This window comes from Myotis yumanensis, unplaced genomic scaffold (genome assembly GCF_028538775.1).
Source record: "Myotis yumanensis isolate MYYU_CA2020_CCGP unplaced genomic scaffold, mMyoYum1.0.hap1 SCAF_2, whole genome shotgun sequence".
NCBI classification, from domain to species: Eukaryota; Metazoa; Chordata; class Mammalia; order Chiroptera; family Vespertilionidae; genus Myotis; species Myotis yumanensis.
The window spans coordinates 19,755,708-19,782,965 of NW_027223753.1; the positions used below are offsets into that span (position 1 = coordinate 19,755,708).

Below are 27,258 nucleotides of genomic sequence, written 5' to 3' on the forward strand. Positions count from 1 at the left end.
TGCATTCTAAGGCCAACATCATGATGATGGGGTAAGAGCTCTAGTTGGATTTACTTCCTGGCTTTGCTATTTCCAAGTTGGTTGGGGTGTTACTTCTCTTTGAACCTGTTGACTCGTATGTGACAATCAAGTGAGATAATGCATAAAACATGGAGCCAGAAAGAACAGCTAAATAGTTAAGGACAACTATTTATTTTTTTAAAAATATATTTTATTGATTTTTTACAGAGAGGAAGGGAGAGAGATAGATAGTTAGAAACATCAATGGGAGAGAAACATCGATCAGCTGCCTCCTGCACATCTCCCACTGGGGATGTGCCCGCAACCCAGGTACACGCCCTTGACCGGAATTGAACCCGGGACCCCTCAATCCGCAGGCCGACGCTCTATCCACTGAGCCAAACCGGTCTCGGCAGGACAACTATTTAAAAAAATATGTATTTTTATTGATTTCAGAGAGGAAGAGAGAGGGAGAGAGAGATAGAAACATCAATGATGAGAGAGAATCATTGACTGGCTGCCTCTTGCACGCCCCCACTGGGGCTCAAGCTCACAACTTGGGCATGTGCCCTGACTGGGAATCGAACAGTGACCTCCTGGTTCATAGGTCATTACTCAATCCCTGACCCATGCTGGCTGGGCCAGGACAATTATTAATGAGTAAACATGAAAAGCCTCTGTGGCTCTCCTAGGAAAGATGAAAATTTTTTGAGTTTGAAGAGCAATGGTTCTCAAACTTGCATCAAAATCACCTGGAGGACTTGTTAAAAGGTGGCTGAATACTTCCTTTCCCCAAAGTTTCTGATTCAACAGGTCTCAGGTGGGCCTCTAAAATTTGCATTTCTATCAAGTTCCCAGGTGATGCTGCTGCTGTTGTTCCAGAGACTACACCTTGAGAATCACTGTTCTTGAACAGGGTTTCTCCATAGCACCACTGCGACATTTTGGAGCACCCAATTCTTTGAGCACTTTTGGCCTCTACCCATAGATGTGCATAGCATCGCTCCAGTGGTGACAATCAAACATGTCTCCAGGTACTAACAAATGTCCCTTGGAAGGCAAAATTGCCCAGTTAAGATCTACTGCTCTAGAGGACACAAGTTAAAGAAGAGTCTAAGAATCTAGGTGGGTTTCAGAGGCAGGTGAGAAAAAGGAGTTGAAGCCTAGAAGAAAGGAGTAGCGTTGGGACAGCTCAGGGATTCATGCAGAGGGTGGGCGCCCACTCAGAGCTTTTTTGGAGAGAGATCATTATGGGTCTGGGGTACGGAGACAGTTGACCAAATTTGGCTTCATTTGGTCCCACAGGAAGAGGCTGTAAGCCTGGCCCCTCCCTCTGTCCTGGGACACAGCTGTCAAGCCCTAAAATCCCTTGGAAGGCGCAATCCTGTCCTAACTCAGTTGGCCTGACAGCTTTTCCCTCAGGCTTAACTGCCTGCAGCCCCCAATTGCCCAGAGCTCTCACACCTCAGGTTCCCAGCCACACACCTTGAGATTATTAACAAGCAGCAGACTCTAGTCTATCTGTGAGAACAAATAACTTTGCAGGTTCACTCTGACAAGAGCCCTGACCTGTCCAAATCCACCTCCCTGACAATTCAGTCTACAAAACTCAACCACCCAGTGGGGGGGTGGGGGTGGGTGGGGGGAATCTGGCTCTTTTAAGTGCCAACAGTATTAAGTGTTAGAGGCTGTGGAAGTCATAAAGGGAAATTAACTGAAAACCAGAGATGCCATTACTCATTCGGGAGCAATCTCTCTCTCCCAAAGTGAGAATACAATTTGCACTCTCTGGGGATGTTTTATACTCAAATCTTTATTCCCCAGGCGAGGGCCTCTATTTCCTTCAAATTCTAAGTGGTGCAGCTCTTTCCTACTCATAGCCTCTACCCAGCCTTTGAAGGCATTTGGCAGGAGTGAAGAGGCTAAGGTTAGAGGAAAGCCCTTGCAGTCTGCAGGGCCCTCGTTCTACCCAATCACTGCCAACTTCTCAAGGGATTATTAGGCTTTTAAAAGTGCAATGTCAAGGTTGAAGCCTTAGTTTACCCCAAGCCAAGAAAGATGGGTGAGCGGAGGGCACTGGACTAATTATGAGGCATGTGGACTTTAAAAAGGGATTAGGGGTAACCTGTGACAGGGGGAGGTGTGAAGAGCAGCTTGCAAAACATCTTCAGCCAAACCTCTCCTGGTTAAAGGCATAACCATATATATAATTATTGCTCAGGCCTGAAATGAGTCACCATTCCCTTTGAAGATCCCACTATAATTTGTACACTAAAGGCTCTAAACCAGTGGTTCTCAACCTTCTGGCCCTTTAAATACAGTTCCTCATGTTGCGACCCAACCATAAAATTATTTTCATTGCTATTTCATAACTGTAATGTTGCTACTGTTATGAATCGTAATGTAAATATCTGATATGCAGGATGGTCTTAGGCGACCCCTGTGAAAGGGTCGTTCGACCGCCAAAGGGGTCTTGACCCACAAATTGAGAACCACTGCTAAGCAGTCCTGCAGTTAAAAAAAAGTTTCATTTTATTTAACCCAGGTTTTTTCAAATGTACTTGAGCCTGGAATCTTTATGCCCAATGTTTCTAACGTACCTGGGAAACAGTGTTCTGTGGAATATACTTTAGGAAACCTCAACCTATAGGATCAGGTTCATGAAGTACAAGCTCTCCAGGATTTGGTTATTACCTGCTGTTCCCCACCTATAACAACAGTGAAGTTCAATGCATATGTTCTTGGTCCACCTGGCAAAAGCCCCACTCATTTTTTAAATCCCAATCTAAGCATAATCACATAATGTGTTAAACTTCCTTAACTCTCCCAGGTACAGTAAGTTGCTGTTTCCAGTGGTCTTTATTAAAATTTCATTCACTGTATTAAAAGAAATTGACTTGATAGCTTTGCCATCCTGCTAGTTCCTTCATTAATGAGTTAAATATTGGACGTGTGCTCACTTAAAACCATCCCCTCTCTCTTTTAAGATACACAGATGATTCAGGTTTGTGAACTAAAGTATAAAACCGAACATGTTAGAATAGGTTGGAGGCGTGAAGACCTGTGTGCGATACGAGATTCAGAAAAGATAAACTTCACTTTCCCATGTTAGATGGAATCCATGAGTGCTGGTTTGGGTGCTTGGCAATCATAAATGATCTAGGAAGGCAGTAACCTGTCTTGGGGGTAGGAGACAACTACTAGCATTTCTTTAAAAAATATATATATATTTTTACTGATTTCAGAGAGGAAAGGAGATAGAGAGATAGAAACATTAATGAGAGAATCATTGATCAGCTGCCTCCTGCATGCTCTACATTGGAGATCTAGCCTGCAACCTGGGCATGTGCCCTGACTGGGAATCGAATTGTGACATCAACCACTGAGCTACACCAACCGGGTCTAGCATTTTTATGTTATTGTTGTTAATCCTCACCCGAGGATAATTTTTCCACTGATTTTTAGGGAGAGTAGAAGAGAGGGAAAGACAGAGAGAAACATAGATGTGAGAGAAACACATCAACTTGTTGCCTCCTGCACCAGCCCTGACCAGGCCGGGGAGGAGCCTGCAATAAAGGTCCATGTCCTTGACCGGAATTGAACCCGGGACCGTTTTATCCACAGGCCAACATTCTAGCCACTAAGTCAAACCAGCTAAGGCCAGACCTAGCATTTCTTTCTTTTTTTTAAAAAAATATATCTTTATTGATTTCAGAAGGGAAGGGAGAGGGAGAGATAGAAACGTCAATCATGGTTGCCTCCTGCACGTCCCCGACTGGGGATCAAGCTCACAACCCAGGCATGTGCCCTTGACCGGAATCGAACCTGGGACCCTTCAGTTCCCAGGCTGACGCTCTATCCACTCAGCCAAACCAGCTAGGGCCGGACCTAGCATTTCTTAATACCACTCTCAATTTAGGGAAAAGAGACAATAGGTAGAATCATAAGTCTCAATGTCATGACCCAGTTACACTAAAACTTTCTCATATTCCTTCGAATTGAGTTTGATGCTATGTTCCTAATAGGAGAGCAGTACTTGTTACTGATATTCTGTCATTTACATGGGAATGAGTATGGTAAACCAAAAAACACATAAAAGGGGGAAAAGTCCAAAACATCCCAGTAAACAGCTTCCTGGAAGTTTAACTGGAATGTCACCTGTCCATATCATGTCCTGCTCAGATTTACTGCTCAGGTCAAGTATCAAAGAAAAGACAGCAATAAATTCAATCTACATGGCTCTTGTAAAAAGGCATCTATTTGGCTTTTAATACAAAATGACTCAGAGAAACACAAATAAAATATACAAGCCAATAATTAAAATAAACCCCCAATAAGCAAATTTCAGTCACATTCCCTGTCTTCAATCTGGATGAGAAAACAGGAAGCTACAAACCAACCAATGTCTGCCCTTTTGAAGAAATAAAAAGTAAAGAAGAAAAAAACAAACAGTCCCTGAAATGTGGCAGGTGGTTTTTAGAGGCCTCTGTAAGCTTTCTTTAATCATCCATCCTGGTGAAATGAGATGCATGTGGTTGTTGGAATACGGCCACCTCCTACTGGTTTCTAGATCTTCATCTGAAGGGAGGATGCTGGCTTGGGCACCACTTGATGCCACGATGCAGTCTGAGGTCAAGCAGCCCTGGAGTCTTCCATTTCTGATCTTCACTGGATCTCCCCCATATACAGTCTCTTGTCACTGGATGCTGAGAGAACTGAGGTAAAAGAATAGAGAATAACTGGAAATAACGAAGGCTCAAGGAGACTTGGTGCTCAAGGGCTCTTATTTCAAGAGCCAATTTTGGTATAAAAGAGCAATTGGATTTAGCTTAAACCCCCCTCCTCCTAAACACCATTCACAGGAAACTGCAGCCTGCTTTTCAATCCACATCCTCTCGAAATCACGAGGGTGGACTGTGCTATGGGAAATACATTACCAGGCTCTAAATCTCGATGTCTCTTGTCAGTAAAACCCTAAGAAAAAGACTTCCTCAGTCATTCTAGAACAGAAAAATCAATGTTGGTGCTTCCATTTTGTAAATGAGCTTAGCCCTAGAGAAAGTTACATTTCCTCCTTAAATTAAAGGCCTATTATTTACAAAATGATTGGCTAGCCAATAAAATGTGGGTTAAGTTATAAAGTGAAACATTGCTCTTACCCTCACCACTTAAAACAGTGGTGACTATTATTGATACCCATAAAGAATGTTTGCATGGACATTCACAGAAAACAGACATCCAACTTTGCCTCTGTACAGTGGGGCCTTGACTTACGAGTTTAATTCGTTCCGTGACGGAGCTCGTAACTCAAATTACTCGTATGTCAAATCTTAAAGTGAATGAGTGAGACACGTGATGCTGGGCTGATGTTGTGGCGTTCACTGTGATGTTCGCTGTGCCAACTAGCGGTGGAGTATCTGAAGCTGGCTCATAACCCGAATTTTAGCTCGCAACTCAAAGCAAAAAATCGGCCGAGAGATGGCTCGTATTTTGAAAAACTCGTTAGTCGGGACACTCGTAAGTCAAGGCCCCACTGTATTCTCAGGGCTCCTTTTGGGAGATTCCCATAGTTTCCTTTTCCCCAGAGTCAGGACAGACTTACTGATGGGCTCGTCAGGGTGGAAAGCCACTTCATTGATGGAGCCAGCGTGGCCCGGAAGCTTATACAAAATCCTCCTGCTTGTTGTATCCCACACATACACAAACCTGCAAGGCATCACAAAGAACAAAGCTAAGGCCTTTCAGGGCTGAGGGTAGGTTGGCTTTTTAAGGAAAATGGAAGCAACTATTTATTTATTAACCCATGTTTATTGAATTGTATTCTGACTTTTAGAAACTAAGAATACAGATTTTGAATTAGGCATGGACCTGTCCTTGAGCAACTGAGTGGAGAAATAGGAAGAGCCAAAAATATAGATAGGCCTTGTGTGGGCCTGAGTGGTATTCATTCCTGGTGCTTGGCTGGATTTAGGTAACGAAACCCACCCCCTGGCACCTGGGCTGAAGGTCAAGCTGACAACACTCCTGCCTCTGGCAAGGCGTGTTTCCAGGATGTGGCTCTGCCAACGCCACTGGATTCAGCTGACAATAATTAAAGAAATGCTCATGTGCCTTCCCAGGCGCTCTCTACATATAGGCCTTACTGGTATTTTTAAACATAAGAAATCTTCCTCAAAAAGCACCCATATAATTAGGCTATCATTAACATCACATGCATCCAGAAATGCCTTCAAGGTAACCCAATTCATGGTAGGTTGGAGCCTAGGTTGTAGAGGCACCTGAACTTCTAGTATTCACATCACATAGTCAGAGAAGGATAGGAAATTTGTGCTGCATAAACATAACCCAAAATACACTTGACCCAAATCTTGCACTGAATTCATGAGCAGAAAGAATACTAGTATGGGAAGGGGCCAACAGAAATCAGCTAGTCTGACCTCATTTAACAGATAAGAAAACTATGGTACAGTGACTTTTCCAAGCTGACACCGTCATCAGTGTCAAAACTAAAATCAGCACTCTTAATATATTCCAGTACTCTCCTTTTGCTTAAACCCCTCAAACACCTTGTCTCCCCACACCCCCCAATAAAGAAGTTCCTTTGACCCTCAACCTTGCTTGGATCATTTTAAGCTGAAGGTAAATGAAGAGATATTATCTTCATATTACCATGCAAAAAGAACCTGTTGGTACATTTAAAGGGCTCATGGTTTTCAAACAGGTTATACAAAGTTACACATTTGTCTTGTTCGGTCAACACTTAAAGGGAACACTCACCGGTACTTGATTATAAAATGCCTAGTTCTGATGTGACAGTAAACACTTTTAGTCTAAAATGCAAATAAACAGGAAGAGCTTCGGAATGATACTGTTTAGTTCTCAAGAGCTAGGCTCCACAGGAACTAAACAAAAGTTCCAAGCAAGATGGAAGAGAAGCAGGAACCCTCTCTGTCTACAGACTCCTTGGCTCTGATGCTCATGCTCTCCCTACTGTCTTTTTTCCTGCCAAGCACAAGTCACTGTCCTCACTAATCCAGCGGAGGACGAGGTGCCATGGTGAAAAAGTACGTGAGCTCTGGAGTCAGAAAGACCTGGGTTCAATTCTCAGTGCAACTATTTAATAGCTAAGTAATTTTAGAGAATTTATTTATTTAACTTCTCTGGCCCTTTAAATACAGTTCCTCATGGTGTGACCCAACCATAAAATTATTTTCGTTGCTACTTCATAACTGTAATGTTGCTACTGTTATGAATTGTCATGTAAATATCTGATATGCAGGATGTCTTAGGCGACCCCTGTGAAAGGGTTGTTCGACCACCAAAGGGGTCGCGACCCACAGGTTAAGAACTGCTGCCTTAGTTGTATGGAGATAATATTGGTCTCACATAATATTGGTTGAGAGAATAAGATAATGTATGCAAAATGCCTGGCACACAAAATGAATGATAGCTATTGCTATGACAAACACAATCGTTATCAATTATCAACATACAATCATATGAAATCAAGAGGTTAAATAAATCGCTCATAGTGGAAAGACTGGCCAGTCTTCCCGTAGTCTGTGATGGGAATTTTGAAGGGTTTCAAGTCTGAGCATGAGGAGGGAGGTGATTTGTAAGTAGAGAGGGGAAATTTGCCAAATCTAGGCCAAGCTGAAAAGCAGTTTTCTGAGGAAAGTTACATTTCCCAGGTACTTATAGGCCAGCAGAACCCCAGATCTCCAAAGGTTTACTTCAAGGCCTCACTCCCCATGGCTGCCAATTAGATGCTAAATTTAGAGGGGTTCCATGTCCTCTCATTGCTTTGGCATGGCAATGTTCGGCAGGAACCAGGCTCTTTATGTAACAGAGCTGCTTGCTGACTTCGGACTAATTGGCGAGGAGGCCTGTGAAATCCGGCCAACCCCAGCAGGTAGACAAACAGACTTTCCCCAGACCAGAGCCACGCTTCCACATGGAAGGTTTAAAGGAACAGTGGGGAGAGAGGACACTGAAAGTCAGGGCCAATGAATGTCAGAAACAAACCGATCAGAAGAAAAGCTTAGGCAAATATCATTTAAAAGCTTAAGTACAGAGGAAAGATCCAAAATCTCTGCTAAAAATAATGTAAAAATACTTAGAATGGTTCTTCCTCTGTCAGAATGCAAGATACATCTCATGTTGTAGATCTGTTTAAGATCTTTAGCAACCTGACAACTGAAAACCTCTTAGATTCTCTCTTTAAGGCAGTTCTCTAAACCACCAGGAGCCCTTCCCTCCCCAGAAAATAGCTGAATACTTGTTTGTTCATTTTTCCTGGCATTAAACTTGCCAGAAAAAAAAGAAGCAAACTCTGGAATCTTCAGGTATGTTCACAGATATAAAGGTGTAGGACAGACCAAAATGAGGTTTCTCTATGGCTGCGTTCGGGCCACAAACAGAAGACACTGGACATGTTGAAGACCCAATCTAGCCCAGGAAAGGCTTCGTGTTTATAGGATGGTGCCTGTTTCAGTAGGGTGGCAGGAAAATCCCTAAAGGGGAGAAAGATGGGAGCTAAACCCAGAGACTATCACCAGAGGGCTTCCCACATCTGTGGCCCAACAGCCTGGGCCCCTGGACATCCCGATTCAACCTCTGACTCCTTCCCAAGTATAGGTCACCATATGCAGGGTAAAATTTGACTGCCAACCTTAGGCTAGGAATTCATTCATATAATATTACTAATGCTTAGAATAGGTCAAACACTGCCCTGGGTTCAGAGATGACTAAGATTCATTCTCTGACCTCTAGGAGCAAATAATGTACTGGGGTGCCCTACTTACTATAAGATGCAATAAATGCTACTAAAGGTTAGGTGTATAAAGTATGGCAACAGCACAAAACAAAGAGGAATTTGTTATGCCCAAGAGGTAAGGGAGAGAGAGGACCAAGACAAGTTTATAGGCATAACAGAGAGAGGTGATTACATGTATTAAACATGTAAAGATACCAGCATCATTGTTTTCTTCTTTTTTATGTTTTTTATTGATTTTAGAGAGAGAGGAAGGGAGAGGGAGAGAAAGAAACATGGATAAGAGAGAAACATCAACATGGATTGGCTGCCTCCTGCACACCCCACACTGGGGATTGATCCTACAACCTAGGCATGTGCCCAAACCAGGAATCAGCCACCTCTTGGTGCACGGGTTGACACTCAACCACTGAGCCACACCAGCTGGGCAGCTCTATCATTCTTTGCCACATGCCCAGTAATCCTTACCTGTCGGCGGAGCCAGCTGCTATCTTGCTTCCATCAGGTGACCAAGAACATCTCAGAAGATTCTACAATAATGAATAAGCAGGAATCCAATGAATATAGTAATGTACCAAACCCCTCTTTGTTAGACTACAGAATCACTGAGAGACTTTAAAATTTCTTGAGTTTTAATTATTCTCCCCAGAAAGATGATCAGCAATTATTTTATACTCTGTGGCCCAAGACAGCATACTGGCATCATTTCATACCATATAAAAACCAACTTTAGAAAATGCTTAATTTATAGTAAATCAGAATGAACCTGGCAACAAAATTTTGTTCTACCTACAAATGGAGGCTCCTTTTGCTCCATTTACCTTGATCCTCATTAAAAACTTTATCTTGAAGGAAAAGAAAACCAAATCCAACAAAAAAATAAAATTCCATTCACAAAGTCAAACACTCTTAACGGGATCTCAAAAGAAAATCATTAGTCTCTATTATCAAATTATTTTGGGGAAAAGCTGCTTTCAAGAGCTGACCTGGACTTTGCGAGTTTAGAAAACATTTCTGTCTCTCAGAACTTGGGCCACAGTGCTTACTGCAGATAGAGATGTATTCTTAGGGCTCTAACAGCTGGTCACTGGGAAGTGACAGAGGTTGTCTGGGAAATAGCCATGGGAGCCTGGATCCCATTTGGAACACTAACCTAAGAGGGTTAAAGTTACCAAGGAATTAAAAGGATAGGAGTGTCTTGTTGAAGTTGGAAATCCTAAATTGGAGGGTTGGCGCCATCACCACTTATCTATGTGATTGCCTTCTACCCTATCCTTCTACTACTTGTATTTCCAGCAAGGACAGTTTCGATAGAGAACAGTGTTACTGGAATGCAGCCTCTTAGTAGAGCTACTGATCTCTAGCCTCAGCACCATCTCTCTTTTAAAATTTAAATTGAGATAAAACTGACATAACATTGTATTAGGTGTATAACATATTGATTTGATATATGTAGATACTACACCTTAGCGCAATCGTAAATGTTTCTTTGAATCAAAAGGACAGAACTCCTTTGCTATGCAGAACTCACCTTTTCAAAGTTGTGCACATTTCCTTGAAATATCTTGACACATCTCTCTTTGGGAGCAAATGGCCGGACATCCCAGACCCGCACTATAAATTCAAATAAACCAAGCAAAACAGTTGTCAGCCAAGTCTGAATCTATAAACCATTAAAATCTATAGTTACAAAGAAAAAAATATACTCAGGCCCCTCTTCATTCAGTGTCAAAAGTTATTTTTGCATTTTGCTTAAAAGCTGTTTTCGTATGAAAATAAAAGATAAAATAAAACACTTATCAGCCAGAGGCCCCCTGAGCACCCAGCTGAAATCGACAGACGCTATTTCCTGGGGGGAGGAGGTTAACATGGAACAATGCTACCTGGTAAGGCTCTTTCCTTTTGCTAAGAGGAATAAAATACATTCAAGTCCCATTAACTGGGCCTATGGGCACAGAGGAAAGCTGAGGGGGCAGGAAGGAGAAATGTCAAACACACTGCTGGGGATTTGCAACAGAGAATAGTTGGGTGTGACACTGATTCCAACAGAACATTTTGCAAATGATTCCTCTGCCAACCCAAAGAGTCACATTTAGCAAAGCTTTGATATGACAATCTAACCATCATTGACTACTGTGACATTCAATCTATAAAAATCAAACTCAGGACTAACCTTTTATAAATTTGCTCAGAGGGGCACCTGGCAGTCTAAACTTGAACAAGGTCAAATATATATATTAAAAGAGCACTGTACCAAGAATCAGAAAGTGAACTTTGATTCTAATTTTAGCTATACCATATATATGGGTGGTATCAGATAAATAGCAAGGTACTTTGTGTTTTGGTCTCTTCTGTAAAAAGGTATTAGCAAGAGTATTTTAAAGATCAAATATGATGATATATGTGAAAGGGCTCTAAAAGATTGGAGGCAATAAACAAAAATGAAGAATTTGTAATTTTATTATATAGCCATAACAAGAAATTCCTCTTAATTTAATAACCATTTAGGGAATCTCATCTTTCCTTACTGTAAACAATGCTAGATTCAGTCAATGGTAAATCCATTGAAACCAGAATATATGTATAAATACCCACAGTGAGCAGTGTGAAAAAAATAATCCTTCAAGTCAGAGAGGCATAAAAAGGCAAAGCTATGCATAAAAGTGTGTTACAGAGCTGACAATACAGTCAGAAGGTAAAGAATGTTCATGCACTCAACAAATATTTATTGAGCACACATTGAGTGCTAGGCACTGTTTTCATTACAAAATGTCAGTGAAAACACCACCTCCCAACAAGCCTATGAACTTGTGTACCAAAGGGGTATTTCCAAAAATATTAAGCATATAACCCAACAAGTCATCCTCCTTTTCTGCTACCCCATCCTCCGACCCAACAACTCAAAAACAAGCAAAGACAAGAGTGTGCGTAAACTCAGAATGTTGAGATGTTTTCATGAGGGTCTCTTGTCACAACAATGCTTTGGAGTGGGGAAGGAAGACAACGGCAGAAGGAGCACAACTGAGGTTCAATAGGTCTTTCGATCATCCGAGTTGGTGCTCTCTGAAAATGCCTGAGAACTCTCATCTTTTTCAAAAAACAAATCAAAAGTTTCTTGTATCTTGCTTGAACCCATATAGCCTTGGGTTCACAGCACACCACAGCTAAAATGGGCCTTAGAAGTAAAGTCCAGTCCTCTTCTTTATCAGTGTAGAAACTGATGCTGAGAGGAGAAGTGTTATGTGCAAAGTTGCTCAGGGATTAGGTGGCAGATTTGGGACTAGAATCCTTTTTCTATTATGTGTTCTCCTAATTGCTCTGGTGAAAGTCTGTGAGCCATCCTGACACTATCCTTGGATCCTTATTTATCCTAGCACACATTTAAAAAAAAATGTTTTTATTGATTTCAGAGAGGAAGAGAGAGGGAGAGATAAAAACATCAATGATGAGAGACAATCATGGATTGGCTGCCTCCTGCATGCCCCACACTGGGAATGGAGCCGCAACCCAGGCATGTGCCCTGACTGGGAACTGAACCTGGTTCATAGTTGACGCTCAACCACTGAACCACGCCAGCTGGGCCCAGCACACATTTCTAACACCCGGTGCCCACTTTCTGTAGGCATTTGAAATGCTTTCCTTTCCAAAGTTACCTGTATTGTCCATTGCATTGGACAGAAGGTAAGAGCCCTCAGAACTTAAACTCAGGCCAGTCACTGAATCTGCATGGCCTCTCATGGTGTAGGTCAGCTTGTTTTGACGCAGGTCCCAGACCTACAAAACAAAAAGGTGCTCTCAAAAATCAAGTTGAGAAATTGGTATTCCTTCTTAAACTGGCTCTAGAGCAAGAATTACTTTATCACAAAATATAGGATTTCTATCAAAGAGAAAAAACTCCTCTTCTTAAAAAGGGAGTCAAGCTACTATATTTGACTAGATAGATACAAACAAATAAATGTCAAATATTAATATAAACTAATAATCTATGAACCAGGAGGTCATGGTTCAATTCCCAGTCAGGGCACATGCCTGGATTGTGGGCTCAATCCCCAGTGTAGGGCATGCAGGAGGCAGCCGATCAATGATTCTCTCTCTTCATCAATGTTTCTATCCTGCCCTCTCCTTTCCTCTCTGAAATCAATAAAAACGTATTTTTAAAAATGCTTAAACTATGATTCTTAGCAATTAAAAATAAACTATATAAAAACAAGTAACCATGTTATATAAAAAAGACATTATGATTGCATATAAAATGTACAAAATAAGGTAGTAGGCAAAGATACAGAGACTTAAAATTTTTCATTTAATTTCATATATTACATATATGCACACACATATACATGATAGAAAAGCATATTTATTAAAAGAATAAATTGTGTAGGAAATATAAGAGAAACATTTCAGTTGGAAGAAACTTAATGTCAAACAGAAAAAAATATATGTTTATGGCTCATCAACACATTCCGGTCAAGGGCATGTACCTCGGATGCAGGTTTGATCCCTAGACTGGCCTTGGTGCATGCAGAAGGCAACCAATGGATGTGTCTCTCTCACATAGATGTTTCTCTCTGTCTTTCGACCTCCCTTCCACTATCTCTAAAAATCAATGGAAAAATATCCCCAGGTGAGGATTAAGAAAAACAAAACAACATAAAACAAAAAATGCTTAGCATATATATGCCTAGCATACAGAAGGCCCTCAGTAACTGGTAGGTATCATCAAGCTACTCCTAAAAATAACTCTGAAGACCAAATGTAAAAATGTGAGCTATTAAGCAAATATAAAGAATACAAAACAATATTTATATTTACATAGACTGTAATGATGTGAAAATATCTAAAAGAAAATAGAAATGGTCTGGAATGTCATACACGAAAAGAATTGTTGGTATTGTACAAAATTTCCTCTAAAATTGATTTAATATTGCCATGTAGTTTTTCTAAGTTAAAAAAAAATTCTGCTGTCCCTTTTAGCAGCTAAGGCATGTGCCTCATCTAGAAATGTCAAATATTAAGATAAACTAGAAATGAGTTTGGTGTTGTCAAAGCAATACACAAGGCAGACAACTCCACTTCCCCATCAATAGTTCATTCATGTGTGGAATCCAACATACTTTATATTCAATCATTTTTTTGTCAAGATGTGTGTTGGTTCAATAATCAAGAAAACTTAAAATGGCTGACACTTTTTTATTCAAGCTACTGTTCCTCTTCTTCAGAGAAGGCACTGCAGAAATCTTTAGCTTTATAACAACCAAGAGAGAATGCAATTCACCATTTCTCACAGCACTTGAGTGCTATTTCCAGACTTTCCCCCTTAGGGCCTGCACATGGTATTTGTGCAGGCCTAAATGTATTGGGATTTGCCACAGAAAGAGTGAGTAGGGCACTAATTTAAGACTTTAGAGAGAGAAGGGAGAGGTGGAGAGAGAGAGAGAGAGAGAGAGAGAGAGAGAGAAAGATAGAAACATCAATGATGAGAAAGAATCACTGATCAGCTGTCTCCTGCACACTCCCTACTGTTGGGGATCAAGCCCACAACCTGGGCATGTGCCCTGATTAGGATCCAAACTGTGACCTCCTGGTTCATGGGTCGACACTCAACCACTGAGCCACACCAACTGGGCTTAAGCAAAATATGTTGCATCTCATTAGTGGAAGGTAATTGATTAAGAAAAAAAAAAAAGACACAATCTCTGCTCCCAAACACTTGGGCAAGGTATGAAAGAAGAGATACAGTGGGGCCTTGACTTACGAGTGTCCCGACTAACGAGTTTTTCGAGATACGAGCTGTCTCTCGGCCGATTTTTTGCTTTAAGCTGCGAGCTAAAATTCGGGTTACGAGCCAGCTTCAGATACCCCACCGCTAGTTGGCGCAGCGAACGTCACAGTGAACGCCACATCAGCCCAGCATCTCGTGTCTCACTCGTTCACTTTAAGATTTGACATACGAGTAATTTGAGTTACGAGCTCCGTCACGGAACGAATTAAACTCGTAAGTCAAGGCCCCACTGTACTTTTTTTACTTCAACAAAGTAGAAGAGTATTCCTAGGCAAAAATAATGTGTGAAAACAGACAATTAAATGAATTAATAACATAAAGCACTAAGAGCAATGCCTGACACAAAGTAAGCACTACCAAAGTGTTAGATCAGCGGTTCTCAACCTGTGGGTCGCGACCCCATTGGTGGTCGAACGACCCTTTCACAGGGGTCGCCTAAGACCATCCTGCATATCAGATGTTTACATTACGATTCATAACAGTAGCAACATTACAGTTATGAAATAGCAATGAAAATAATTTTATGGTTGGGTCGCAACATGAGGAACTGTATTTAAAGGGCCAGAAGGTTGAGAACCACTGTGTTAGATGCATTTATAGGAGCAACCCTTGACTTAGGAATTCAATGAAGATAGGACAGAAAAAAAGATCTAAATTCATAAGTTCCTTCTCATTGTTATTAGGTGCAAGCTACCACAATCTCAGAAGTTTGAAAAGATTCTCCTCTGTAAAGATAGTGAAAGGGAAATGTAACATAAACACCAAACATACCTTGATATCATTGTCTATTCCACCCGAAATAATCTGATCGCTTGTGTCATTGAAGGTCACAGCTAACACCTGGTAGGTATTCTGAAATGTCTGGATGGCTGCTTTCTTCCGGATGTCCCAAAGCTGAAGCAGAACAGAAGAGTCTATAATAACAGCACTTTAAGAAGTAATTGCATAATACACCCTTTAGCCCAAGGACTTTGTAGAGGTGAATCCATCTCTATTAGGGGCCTGTTCAGAAACTTCTTTGGGTATCCTAGGAACACGGTGAGAAGTGACCACAATTTTGCCAGTGTATCTGAAGGTTTGTAAAACAAATCACTTTGGTTATATTTTCAGAATCCTTTGTTAAAATTTAAATAAACATAGTTAATCAATATGCCCTTGGAGTGGAAATCCTATACCTGCTTAGTTCATATATCCTTAGCACAGCAAGGATATTAACTAGACCAGTGTGTTTAAATGGTAGATCTTATCTTATTAGTAGGCTGCAACTCACATTAAAAAATATGTACATAGACAGAGGAAGTTACATCAGCAAAAACTGCAGAGTAGGGAATTCTAAAAGACTGTCCCTCCACAAAAGCAGAGAATTACCTAGCAAAAAAACTAGCAGAATCAACTTTATCAGAATTCTAGAAACTAATCAAAAATTTATAGCAACCAGGCAAACATTTAATGAAGGAAAAATAAACCCTGTGTCTTAGGAAGAGTTTTGTAGTGTTTTAACTTACCCTGGTTCCATCCCCTAACTCAACAATACCTCTGAAGACAACAGCCCATATTCCCAGTATAGGTTCCCAGGATAGAAAGGAACAAAATGGACCTTATTCCTTATTCTTAAAGAACGTGGTTGTTTTCACCTGTCTGGTGGCACCCTGAAGGATGAGCTCAAAGGCTTTTCCTTTATTTTGCCTAACCTGGAACTCTCCCAAGGCAGAGGTATTTTTCCAAAACATTTACAGGCAAATAATGCACTAGCCTCTGCTTGCTGAAGCAAGGACTAACAGTTTGGGCAAACAAAAGAGAGCCAAACAGCTGGAGACTGAAAGTGGGAGAATGAGACAACTTGGAACACAGGAGAGGCTTTGAAAAGCTGTAACACATTCCCGGGACTCTAAAGGTCATGTGCATGCCCATGGCTGCGAACACGCTCAGAAAATAACTGCGAAGGCCTCACACTCTCACCTGTAGGCTCTGTACAAGCAGGAAATGAAGGCTAATGCAGAGTTGGAACTGCCTGGCTGAGAGGTGAAGGCAGGCCCCTTCACATATACACAACCCATCTGCAAAGACTAGGAGAGTCTCCCCTCTCTGCCTTTCTCCCCCCGCCCCCATTAAGGAAATCTTTGCCCAACCATTGGCAAACTACTAAATTAATGAAATAAGAGACTTCAGTGGCTATAAGCAAATTTATAAAATTACACCAGAAAATTCACTAAATAAATAATAGCTACAACAAGCAGCAACAACAATCCCTGAGGAGAATCTAATTTCCCGAATTGCCATCCTATCTAATAATAGACAAACATGGTAATTGACCATACCTTCACTATGTCTCCCACTGGCTAATCAGTGCGATATGCAAATTAACCACCAACAAAGATGGCGGCTAATTTGCATACCGCAGGCAGGGCGGGACAGCGCCATCCTGCCTGCCCTGCTGCCATCCGGGCCTGCTATCTGCAACCCGGGGAGCGGGCCTAAGCCAGCAGCAGGTGGTTATCTCCTGAGGGGTCCCAGACTGTGAGAGGGCACAAGTGGGGCTGAGGGACACACCCTCAATCCCCCCGCCAGTGCACAAATTTTTGTGCACCGGGCCTCTAGTCTCTATTATAAAAACCCATGGTCATGATGCCATCAGCCATCACAACCAAACACCAAAAGGCACCTGCTGAATGTCATATGATTTCTTCATGGGAACAAGTAAGTGTTGCTCTGTTCAATTCTTATCTTCCAACGAAGGTCAATTTAAGTGCTCCTGAGAAGGAAAGGTTAGGGCAGGAAACTATTCTTATCTCTGTCCACAACTGTCTTAAAGGTGGACGGGGCTGCATGCGTGGGTGGGTGGGGACTTGACACTGGGTCCTGCGTGATTTCGTGCAGTGGGCCTCTAGTATTACAATATTCAAATGTCTAGTTTTCAACAAAAAAGTTATGAGGCAAAGAAGCAGCAAAAAGTATAGCCCATACAGACGAAAGAAATTAATAGTTTCTTCACAAGTGGCCCTGGGACAACTGGATAATCAGTTCAAGTTAGACCCTTACCTCACACATGTCAAATTTAACTTGACATAAATCAAAGACTTAAATGTAAAAGCTAAAACTATAGCCCTAGCCGGCTTGGCTCAGTGGATAAAGCGTCAGCCTGCGGACTGAAGGGTCCCAAGTTCGATTCTGGCCAAGGGCACATGCCTTGATCCCCAGTAGGGGGTGTGTAGGAGGCAGCCGATCAATGATTCTCTCTCATCATTGATGTTTCTCTCTCTCTCTCTCTCCTTCTCCCTTCCTCTCTGAAATCAATAAAGAAATATATTTTTTTAAAAAAGAAGCTAAAACTATAAAATTCTTAGAAGAGAACAAAAGGGTAAATCTTCATGACCATGGATATGGCAATGAATTATTAGATATGACAACAAAAGTACAAGTGACAAAAGAAGAAATAGATAAATTAGACTTAATAAAAACAGAAAACTGTTGTACATCAAAGGAGAGTATCATGAAAATGAAATAACTGCCAATGGGAGAAAATATTTGCAAATCACATTATCTCAGAAAGGTCTAGTATCCAGCCAAAGAACTATTATACCTCAATGACAAAAATACAACAAGCCCAATTAAGAAATGGGCAAGGACTTGAATAACTATTTCTCTTCAGGTCCAGCTGGTGTGGCTCAGTGGTTGAACATCAACCTATGAACCAGGAGGTCACAATTCAACTCCCAGTCAGGGCACATGCCCGGATTGTGGGCTTGATCCTCAAAGGGAGTGCAGAAGGCAGCCAATCAATGATTTTCTCATCAGTGATGTTCCTAACTCTCCCTCTACCTTCCCCTCTAAAATATATAAAAACATTAAAAAAAATTTATCTTCAGGAAATATAACAAGGGCCAATAAGCACATGAAAAGATCTCAACATCATGAATAAAAATCAAAACAATAATTGGGTACCAGTTCACACTCATTAAGATGTAACAATATCAATAACAGTAACAAATCCACACAGAAAATAACAAGTGTTGGTGAGGATGTAAAAAAATTGGGGATTCTTACATTGAAAAAATCTCATACATTGCTGATGAGAATGTAAAATGATGAGGCTGCTACAGAAAACTTTGGGTGTCCCTCAAAAATGTAAACATAGAATTACCATATGTCCCAGCAACCAGACTCCTAGATATATGGCCAAGGGAAATGAAAATAGGTGTTCAAACACGTGACCATGAATGTTTGTAGCAGCATTAATCAAAAATTTTTTTAAAAAGATGGATAATTTCATGCACTGGCCTCTAGTTACTAATAAAGTCCAATTTGATAATTTGATTAAGATGTTCTTTGACAAGCTTTCTTGCATAAGATGTTCAAGGCTCATCTAGTACTTTCCCTGCCCAGTCCTAAAAGGAGCCCCGGTTCCTTTTAGTGGAAAATGGTACTTTAAAGGCCACGACCTGAGCAGATGTGCTTATTGCTGTTGGGGTGTTATTATTCCTAAATCCTCTCAGTGGTCAGTTAGAAAATATATGTATACATAGGTATACACACACACATCTACATTCATTTTTTTTCTATATCTATTTGTTTGTAAATTGAATGTCTTAAATTCACACTGATAATTCCAATTTGATACCAACAACACACGATGCATTTTAGTTTTCTCTACTTCAGTATTGGTAACTCCTCTCTCTGATGGTGAGTAGTCTGTCTTCCATTATACTTATTTGATCAAACTTCCTGTATAACCAACCTCCCATATCCTCTTCCACCCTTCCCCTGAATAGATACCCTTTTTACCTGAACTGTGATTCCCATTCTCAGCTAACTCTATGTGCACCCCTTTCTCATCCCATTTGGGTCATCCCTCTGTGTGAACAAACACCCTCTTCACTCTGCTTGGGCTTTAATGCCCCTCTCTAGGCTGCCCTTCCCTAGGGATGCCATCTTCATCCTGCTCAGCCTCAGACACCTGCCCCGTTTGGGCACCCTCAGCTCAGGTTCTGACACTATATTATCTCCTTCACCAACGTGTAGATGATCCTTTTACCCCACTAGGGCACTGACTCTCCATTCTGGGCAGCGCCTCCTTCCTCATCCTCCAATTCCCCAGGCTGCCAACCCTGTCCTGTGTGGATGCCCTCCTCACCTCACTTGGGCTCTGACATGCTACTCTGGGCCCACTAAAACGTACTTTTTTTTTTTAAGCCCTCACCCGAGGACACACTTTTATTGATTTTAGAGAGAGAGGAAGGGAGAGAGACATCAATATGAGAGAACATTGATCGGTTGCCTCCCACACTGGGGATTGAACCCACAACCTGGGTATGTGCCCTGACTAGGAATTGAACCTGCGACCTTTGGGTGTATGGGATGTTGCTCCAACCGAGCCACCCCAGTCAGGGCTAAACATACGCTTATGATACGTTCCAGCAATTGCACTCCTTGACAGTTACCCACAGGAGCTGAAAATGTAGGTTCACACAACCTGCACATGAATGTTTACAGCAGCTTTATTCATAATTGCCAACTCTTGGAAGCAACCAAGATGTCCTTCAGTAGGTAAATACATAAATAATGGAATATTTTTCAGCACTAAAAAGAAATGAGCTATCAAGCCATGAAAAGACATAGAGGAATCTTAAATGCATATTACTAAGAGAAAGAAGCTAATCTGAAAAAGCTATATATTGTATAATTCTAACTATATGACATTCTGGGAAAGGCAAAATTATGGAAATAGTAAAATGATCAATGGTTGCCAGGGCTTGGAAGGGATGAATAGGCAGAGCAAAGAGAATTTTTAGGGCAGTGAAAATACTCTGTATAATACCATAGTGATGAATACATGTCCATTATACATCTGTCCAAACCCATTGAATGTACAACACTAAAAGTGAACCCTAATGTAAACTATGGACTTTGGGTAATTATGATGTGTCAATGTTGGTTCATCAATCGTAACAAATGTGCCACTCTGGGGGAGGCTGTGCATATGTGGGACAGTGGATATATGGGAAATCTCTATATCTTTCCCTCGATTTTGCTGTGAACCTACAACTGCTTTAAAAATAGTCTTAATTTAAAAAAAAAAGGTCTCACTTCAGACCTCTACCGAATCAGAATCTGATATGCACACAGGTTGGGAATCAGTGGACCAAATGACCTTTAAGATCCCATCCTGTGGCCGAAACTGGTTTGGCTCGGAGGATAGAGCGTCGGCCTGCGGACTGAAAGGTCCCAGGTTCGATTCCGGTCAAGGGCATGTACCTGGGTTGTGGGCACATCCCCAGTGGGAGATGTGCAGGAGGCAGCTGATCAATGTTTCTCTCTCATTGATGTTTCTGACTCTCTATCTCTCTCCCTTCCTCTCTGTAAAAAAATCAATAAAATATATTAAAAAAAATAAAAAACAAACAAACAAAAAAAGATCCCATCCTGTGTTACTAAACCATGTACTGACCTTTCTATATGCTGACTACTTTCACAATAGAATTGTAAGACATGATACTACTATCACCATCATAAAGATTGAGAAATTGAGGATAAGAAAAACTGCCTAAGACCACACAATTAAGTAAACAGCTGAGCCAAGAATCCAATTCAGGCGGTCCATTTTAATCCAAGTCACAATGGTTTGATTTGGTTCTAATATTATTCTGTTAGATACTTAAAGCATCTGTTTTGGGAAATGACTGCTAAAACAAAGTTGTGGCGAGGAGGGTACAACACAGAGGGTAAGGCAAGATAAAGTTCACATTATGTCACCTCAGAAATTGCAACACTCAGAGAGACAGTATCACCCACCTTAACTGTACCATCATCACTGCCAGTGCAGACAAGCTGGGGGCCCCTCCTGGCCGGATAACAGGAATTCACAAAGGAAGTATGTCCTTTCAGCCTTTTAACCCTCTCACCTGTTTCACTATCCCACACTGCCACAGTTTTATCTGTGGATGCTGAGAAGAGCATACTAGAAGGTAAGAGGAAGAACAAAAAAGAAGTAAGTGAATAGGAACTCCAGCAATCTATCTTCCCCACTTACCAAAATGTGCCCAACCCTTTAAGATCATTGACATGTCCTCTGACAGTCTGGCACATGATGCTGGAATGCCTGTCTCGCCCTATCTACCAAAATCCTATTGGTGCTTTAGATCCGTTATAAGGTCTACCCTAGCAAAAAGGATTTCCTTCTATCAGTCCCCATAATAGAGTAAACATTTAATACAGCAGTTTTCTTAATCTTTTCCTTCTTTGTGATAGGTAAGACTTTATACATAAGACATCCTCCCACTTGGAAATATTTAATCACTCCTTGCTGCAGAAGTAAGAGAGATTAGCAATTCTTAACCCAATGGTTCAGCAACTCCAACCTTTTCCCTAAAAATCAAAGTTTTTATTTTGTCTCTGAGGACAATTCGTAAGTTATAATTATTATAAGGCTTTCTTTACTCAAATAATAAGAAAATGTATATAAGGCTATGTACCAGTTGATTCAGGGAACCCTAGGTTTTACAGATCAGAGGTTTAAAAAATGACTATTTACTGAAATACCCAATGGGATTAATGCCTTTTATAAACACATTTCTATATTATTTGTAATTATTCTACAATTATGCAATCATTAAAATATTTATGATAAATAGCATGTTAGGTGAATAATGTTAAGGGAAAAAAGCAGCAGACAAGATCGTAAACGTAGTTCTAACATATAAGTAAAACCAAACAGTTTAGAGTAAGAAAAAGGCTTGAGAAAAATGTATCATAATATTAAGTTATTCTCTTTGGACTGGCAGGAATATGGGCTATTTTTTCCTTGTTCTGTTTTTTTGTCTTAGTTTCTCAAAATAATATTTTATTACTTTCATAAAAAAATAGCTAATTTATACATATAAAAATTACTTTGTTTTATGTCTTAAGAAAGAATAAATTTGTCTGAGATGTTGACATATTAAATGACAGAGATGATGTATTTTTAAATGCCTACAAGGAGCAATAAACACCTTACTTGGCGTGACAGTGATAGAATAAAGCAATTGCCCAAATGCAGCAGTTTTTGATAGCATGGTCTCCTGAGAGAGAAAACTCAAGGATAAAATGTGAAAGAATGCCAAGAAGAATTAGTGTAAGTAGCAGCCGCCATTCTACTATGCAGAATACTCACCTGCCATCTGTGTTATAATGCAGTTCCATCACTGCTCCACTGTGCCCCTTCAATGTTGCATAGTTATCACAGTCACCATAGACATTCCACAACACTGTTAGGAAGACAGGAATTCTATGAGCACTGCTAGGCAAAAGGAAATTTATTACTGGGCATGGAAAGGGTACCTATGAATTTACCAGAACAATAGTGCTTAGAACACTATTGGTTCTACCAACTGTGCCAATTTTCCTGACACTGTAACAAAAATAATGCAACATTTTCACATTTTATAAGGTAAAAAAGTTAATGGGTACAATTTTTTAAGCCTTAATTTCCTACATTAAAAAAGATGAGATTCACTATTGCTCATCTCCTATGAATATAAATAGACTGCACAATGGCAGCACTTATGGAAAACCGAGGAAGCCGCAAATGACTTGAAGGTCACATGCAATGATTTTATCCGACATTTACTTAATCCACATGTAGTAAGTACCTATAACATGCCAGGTCCTGGGATAAAACGAGGTAAATGAATAGACACAGTTGCTATCCACAGTGAGCTTGTTCTAGTGAGGAGTAAAATTAACGAGAATTATTAAGGAACACCTCTATACATTATAAGGTACATATAGGTAGTTACGGATGTTCTACAAAGATGCCTAAGCCTTCCAGATGCTTGGCCACCAGAAAGTTTAAGGATCATAGAACTAGAACACCTACATCAAAACAGACAATTATCATTCACCCTGAGGTACAGAGTTATAAGCAAAGAGTTAATTTCATCTCACAATGCAGCAAATGATGGCAGAAGAAATAAAGTCAGAGGCTTCTGTTATCTTCTTTTTCACTTTTTCTCATGACTTCCCCAAAGTGATTTTCTCTACCTATTTCTTAAAAAATGGGTTTTCCTGACTAGGAGTTGAGAATCTGGTAGCAGATCCTAATGTTGTATAGATAATCTAAGTGAGTTGCCACTTTAAGAGTCCCCCTTCCTTCCCATATGCTAAGATTCTGAGAGTGAACCAAGAGGAGGGCCTCTTGCCTTTGGAGAAAAGAAATGGTCTCTTTTTCTTTATTACGCCCATTAATCTTTAAGCCTAGAATTCTTATCTGGCTAAATCAGCTCAAGATTCACCTCCATGAGGAAGATATTCTCAAACTAGAGCAACTCACTTTCCAACCAGTAACATAATTCCTTCCGTATTTACCACATGGACTCTGAGTTCTCCAATCAAGATCATTCAGCATTTTCACGACCATGTAGTTTGTTATGTGACCAAATCAGACTGATACCTTCTGTGGCACCAAAGGTTTTAAAAAAATAATCACTGCCGAAACCGGTTTGGCTCAGTGGATAGAGCGTCGGCCTGTGGACTGAAAGGTCCCGGGTTTGATTCCGGACAAGGGCATGTACCTGGGTTGCGGGCACATCCCCAGTGGGAGATGTGAAGGAGGCAGCTGATCGATGTTTCTAACTCTCTATCTCTCTCCCTTCCTCTCTGTAAAAAATCAATAAAATATATTAAAATAAAAATCACTATTTGGCAGATAGCGATTATCCCAGATTCAAACACTATGAACACTATGCCTTACATATCAGTCGGTCGAATCCTGCAGATGCTAAGGTGGATCCATTGGGGTGAAACTTGCAGCAGTACACTTCCCCTTCATGTCCTGAGAGAAGCATGATTGGGGCTTGAAGGGAGGAACATCTTGGAGGCCCCTAAACAAAAAAGAGAAATACAGGATAGTCATTGCATATTGGCAAAGGAAGCTGAAAATTACGGGAGCGGATGTAGGGAAAAGGCAAGGGAAACAATGAGTGGATTTCTCCTGATCTAGAGAATTGCAACTCTTCTCACAACTTATGCCTCCAATTTGATACTTTCCTGCTGAAATTACCAGTGTCTGCCTGCTTTACCAACTTTCCTACCCCTCATCCTGCTCCTGTCTCATAGCCAACTTCTAATTGCTCAAACATGTTAAACTCATTTCTACCTCGGGATCTTTACCCGTGTTGCCCCTGACAGGAATCCCCTTGCCCTAGATTTTCCTGTTTGGCTCTTTTCAAACGTTTTCCGTTTAGAAAGTCTTTCCTTGATCATTCGAACTCAAGCAGCGCCCGATCTCCCCTCTGTATTCCACTAACCCTACTGTATCCCCTCACTGCACTGATCATCACCTGAAATTCCCTCCTGGTGTATTGGTTTACTTATGTTGCCTTTTTCCTCACTAGACAAGAAGCTTTGTGAATGCAGGGATCCTGCCTGTGTCATTCAACATTCTTTTCCCAATCCCTAGCTCATTTAATGAATGAGTGAATGATGGAACTGAGCAACAGTTCAGGGTACAGATTATTGGGGATAGGCCTTTTTTTTTCCCATGTAGAGGGCATAATGTCACAGGAAGGTCATAGTATCCTGCCACCTGTGAGGAGTAAGCCCAAGTTGCTGTTGGATGTGTTAATCACAGAGGAGTCACTCTTCAGGCACTCTGCTCTCTCCACATCGGGAAAGGACTTTTGATTATGATCTTGACATTAAGTCTAGGCTTGGGTAATATGCTGGAACCTGGGCTGATATTCATATTTGTTAGGTAGATGAACAAGTACATTATTAATAATCCCCAAATCTCTTCAGTAGTTTCCAGCTTACTCATTTATTTAAAAAAAAAAAATACTATGTGCCAGGCACTGTTGTAGGCATTAGGAAAATAAACGGAGTTTGCTTTTGAGTGAAAAGCAGAAAGAGGGACAGAGTGTGGGAAGCCGCCCATTGTCTTCACTAGCAGAGAGGTGTGGACAAGGAGCCCGGAATGCTGGTGACCCCTGAGCCCTGACAAAGGTCAGAGCTATGCACCGTGCACCCGCCCAATTTCCAAATTATTATTTCTTGTCTCATCTCTGTCATTTGCGTGCGGCCCCTTCTCCAGAGCCCAAACCCTGAACCACGCAGGACGTGGGTCAATCACAATAGAGAGAAAACAAGTAAAATATACAGATGGTTGTAGGTGCTTTGAGGAAAAACACAGCAATGTGGGTTACTAAGTACTGGGCATTGCAATTTAAAGGGGACCAGGAAAGCCTGCACTAAAAAAGTGATATTTGAGGAAAGATCTGGAAGAGCTGCGTATATAAGCCAGATGAACATTTGGAAGAGGACTCCAGTAGAGGAAGCAGCAAATGCAAACACTTTCAGGCAGGAGCATGGAAACCAGTGTGACTGGAGCAAGTGTGAGCCATGGACAATTGGTAGATCAGAGAGATAAAGAGGCAAAAAGGGCAAAAGGTTGTAAGGATTTTGGTTTTACAGTGAGTGAAATGGAAAGCCACCAAAAGTTTTCAGCAAAGAGAATCTGACCTTTAGAAGGAGTCCTCTGGCTGCTGGTTCGAGAATAGACTGATGGCCCAGGAGCAGAAACAGGAATACCAGTTAGGACTCTACTGCAATGCCAGGTGAGATAATAATAGCTCAGATCAGGAGCTAGGGATGGAGGTGGCACAAGTGGTAGCAGTGTGTAGGTCTATTTTGAAACGGGGCCAGCCGGATTGGCTAACCCACTGCTTGAGGAGTTGAGAGGACTCGTGCTTCTTTATCTGAGGCTAATAGAAGGAGAGGTATGATCACTACCTCTATCTTACAAGAAATGTGAAAAAAAACAAAACATAGGGTCTGGGTTTAAGATGTTTCTATCACTATCAGGTAAGAGTTTGTCTTCCCATCTACAAAATGGAATAACAGTCCCTAACTCTTAGGCTGTTACCAAGATTAATGGAGTTTTCATTTAAAATAAAATAACTCAGTACAAGGGCTCAATGAATGTTAACTATTCTTGGGTTGTTAACAGTGTAGAGAAATAAAGAGAAAAACAACTTGGCCAAAGTGAGCCAGATCATTAATTTCATTTATTCATTCATTCATTCATTCATTCTCCATCCTCGCACTCGTGCAACTTTTCTGAATGTTTACTCTATGCTGAATCCCTTTAAGATTTAGGATACGAAAACCTCGGTCTTGATTTTGAGGTCAAAATAAGGATCCTTAACTTTAATTCTAACGCCATCTCACAGGGAGATCGAGACGCTGAAAACGGCTGTCAAACAGGGAAACATTATGGAGTATCCGCAGGGCGTCGGCCGCTTTTACAGTGTTTTCCTGCCTTAACTCCAGATAGAAATTTTCGTGCAGCCCCGCAGTAGGCGGGAAGGGCCGATGCGGGACCACCCGGTGTAGCTCTCAGAGCAGGCAGATGAGCCGAGGGCCGAAGGCCGCCTGCTCCTTCACTCACCGCTTGCAGCAGAGCTCCCGGCGCCGGGGGCTGCTGTCCCGCTCCAGGGCCCGACCCCGCCGCTCCCAACATGAGCTCATGCCGCTGCCTCTTGACGGGAACCAGCGGCAACTCCGGACCCTTACGCTTCTGTTGTTCAATCATGGCGGTAGCCGCTCTCCTCTGCACCGCCACGGACCGACCGCGCCGACACCCTCAGCCTCCGCGCGACTGGTTCCGACTTAGTCCTTCCCTAGCACATCCGGCTTGGAGAGGCCAATCGGCTTCCAATACTCGCCTCAGCGC

The 27,258-nt window shown here is 41.3% G+C and overlaps 1 protein-coding gene and 1 non-coding gene across 2 annotated transcripts; both read right to left on the minus strand.

Moving 5' to 3' along the window:
* Positions 1-4,240: 4,240 nt before the first annotated feature.
* On the minus strand, positions 4,241-27,186 carry SNRNP40 (small nuclear ribonucleoprotein U5 subunit 40). The gene is made up of 10 exons (XM_070404579.1): positions 26,974-27,186; positions 24,280-24,409; positions 22,702-22,795; positions 21,345-21,510; positions 15,327-15,449; positions 12,427-12,547; positions 10,305-10,387; positions 9,242-9,303; positions 5,603-5,706; positions 4,241-4,715 (listed from the first exon to the last, which is right to left on the minus strand). Exons 1-10 carry the CDS (start codon positions 27,115-27,117, stop codon positions 4,666-4,668), a joined length of 1,077 nt encoding a protein of 358 aa, XP_070260680.1. The 5' UTR covers positions 27,118-27,186; the 3' UTR covers positions 4,241-4,665.
* Positions 25,069-25,197, minus strand: LOC139004769 (small nucleolar RNA SNORA11). The gene has a single exon (XR_011470585.1). It is a non-coding gene; the product is annotated as a small nucleolar RNA SNORA11 (small nucleolar RNA).
* Positions 27,187-27,258: the final 72 nt, after the last annotated feature.

Excerpts from the sequence above, each read along its gene's own strand:
- SNRNP40 (XM_070404579.1), bottom strand. The coding sequence starts at position 27,117 with ATGATTGAACAACAGAAGCGTAAGGGTCCGGAGTTGCCGCTGGTTCCC. Across the intron at positions 22,796-24,279 it reads AGGATTCGACCGACTGATAT|TGTTGTGGAATGTCTATGGT; the intron begins GTAAGGCATAGT and ends TCTTCCTAACAG. Across the intron at positions 10,388-12,426 it reads CAATGCAATGGACAATACAG|TGCGGGTCTGGGATGTCCGG; the intron begins GTAACTTTGGAA and ends TTGAATTTATAG.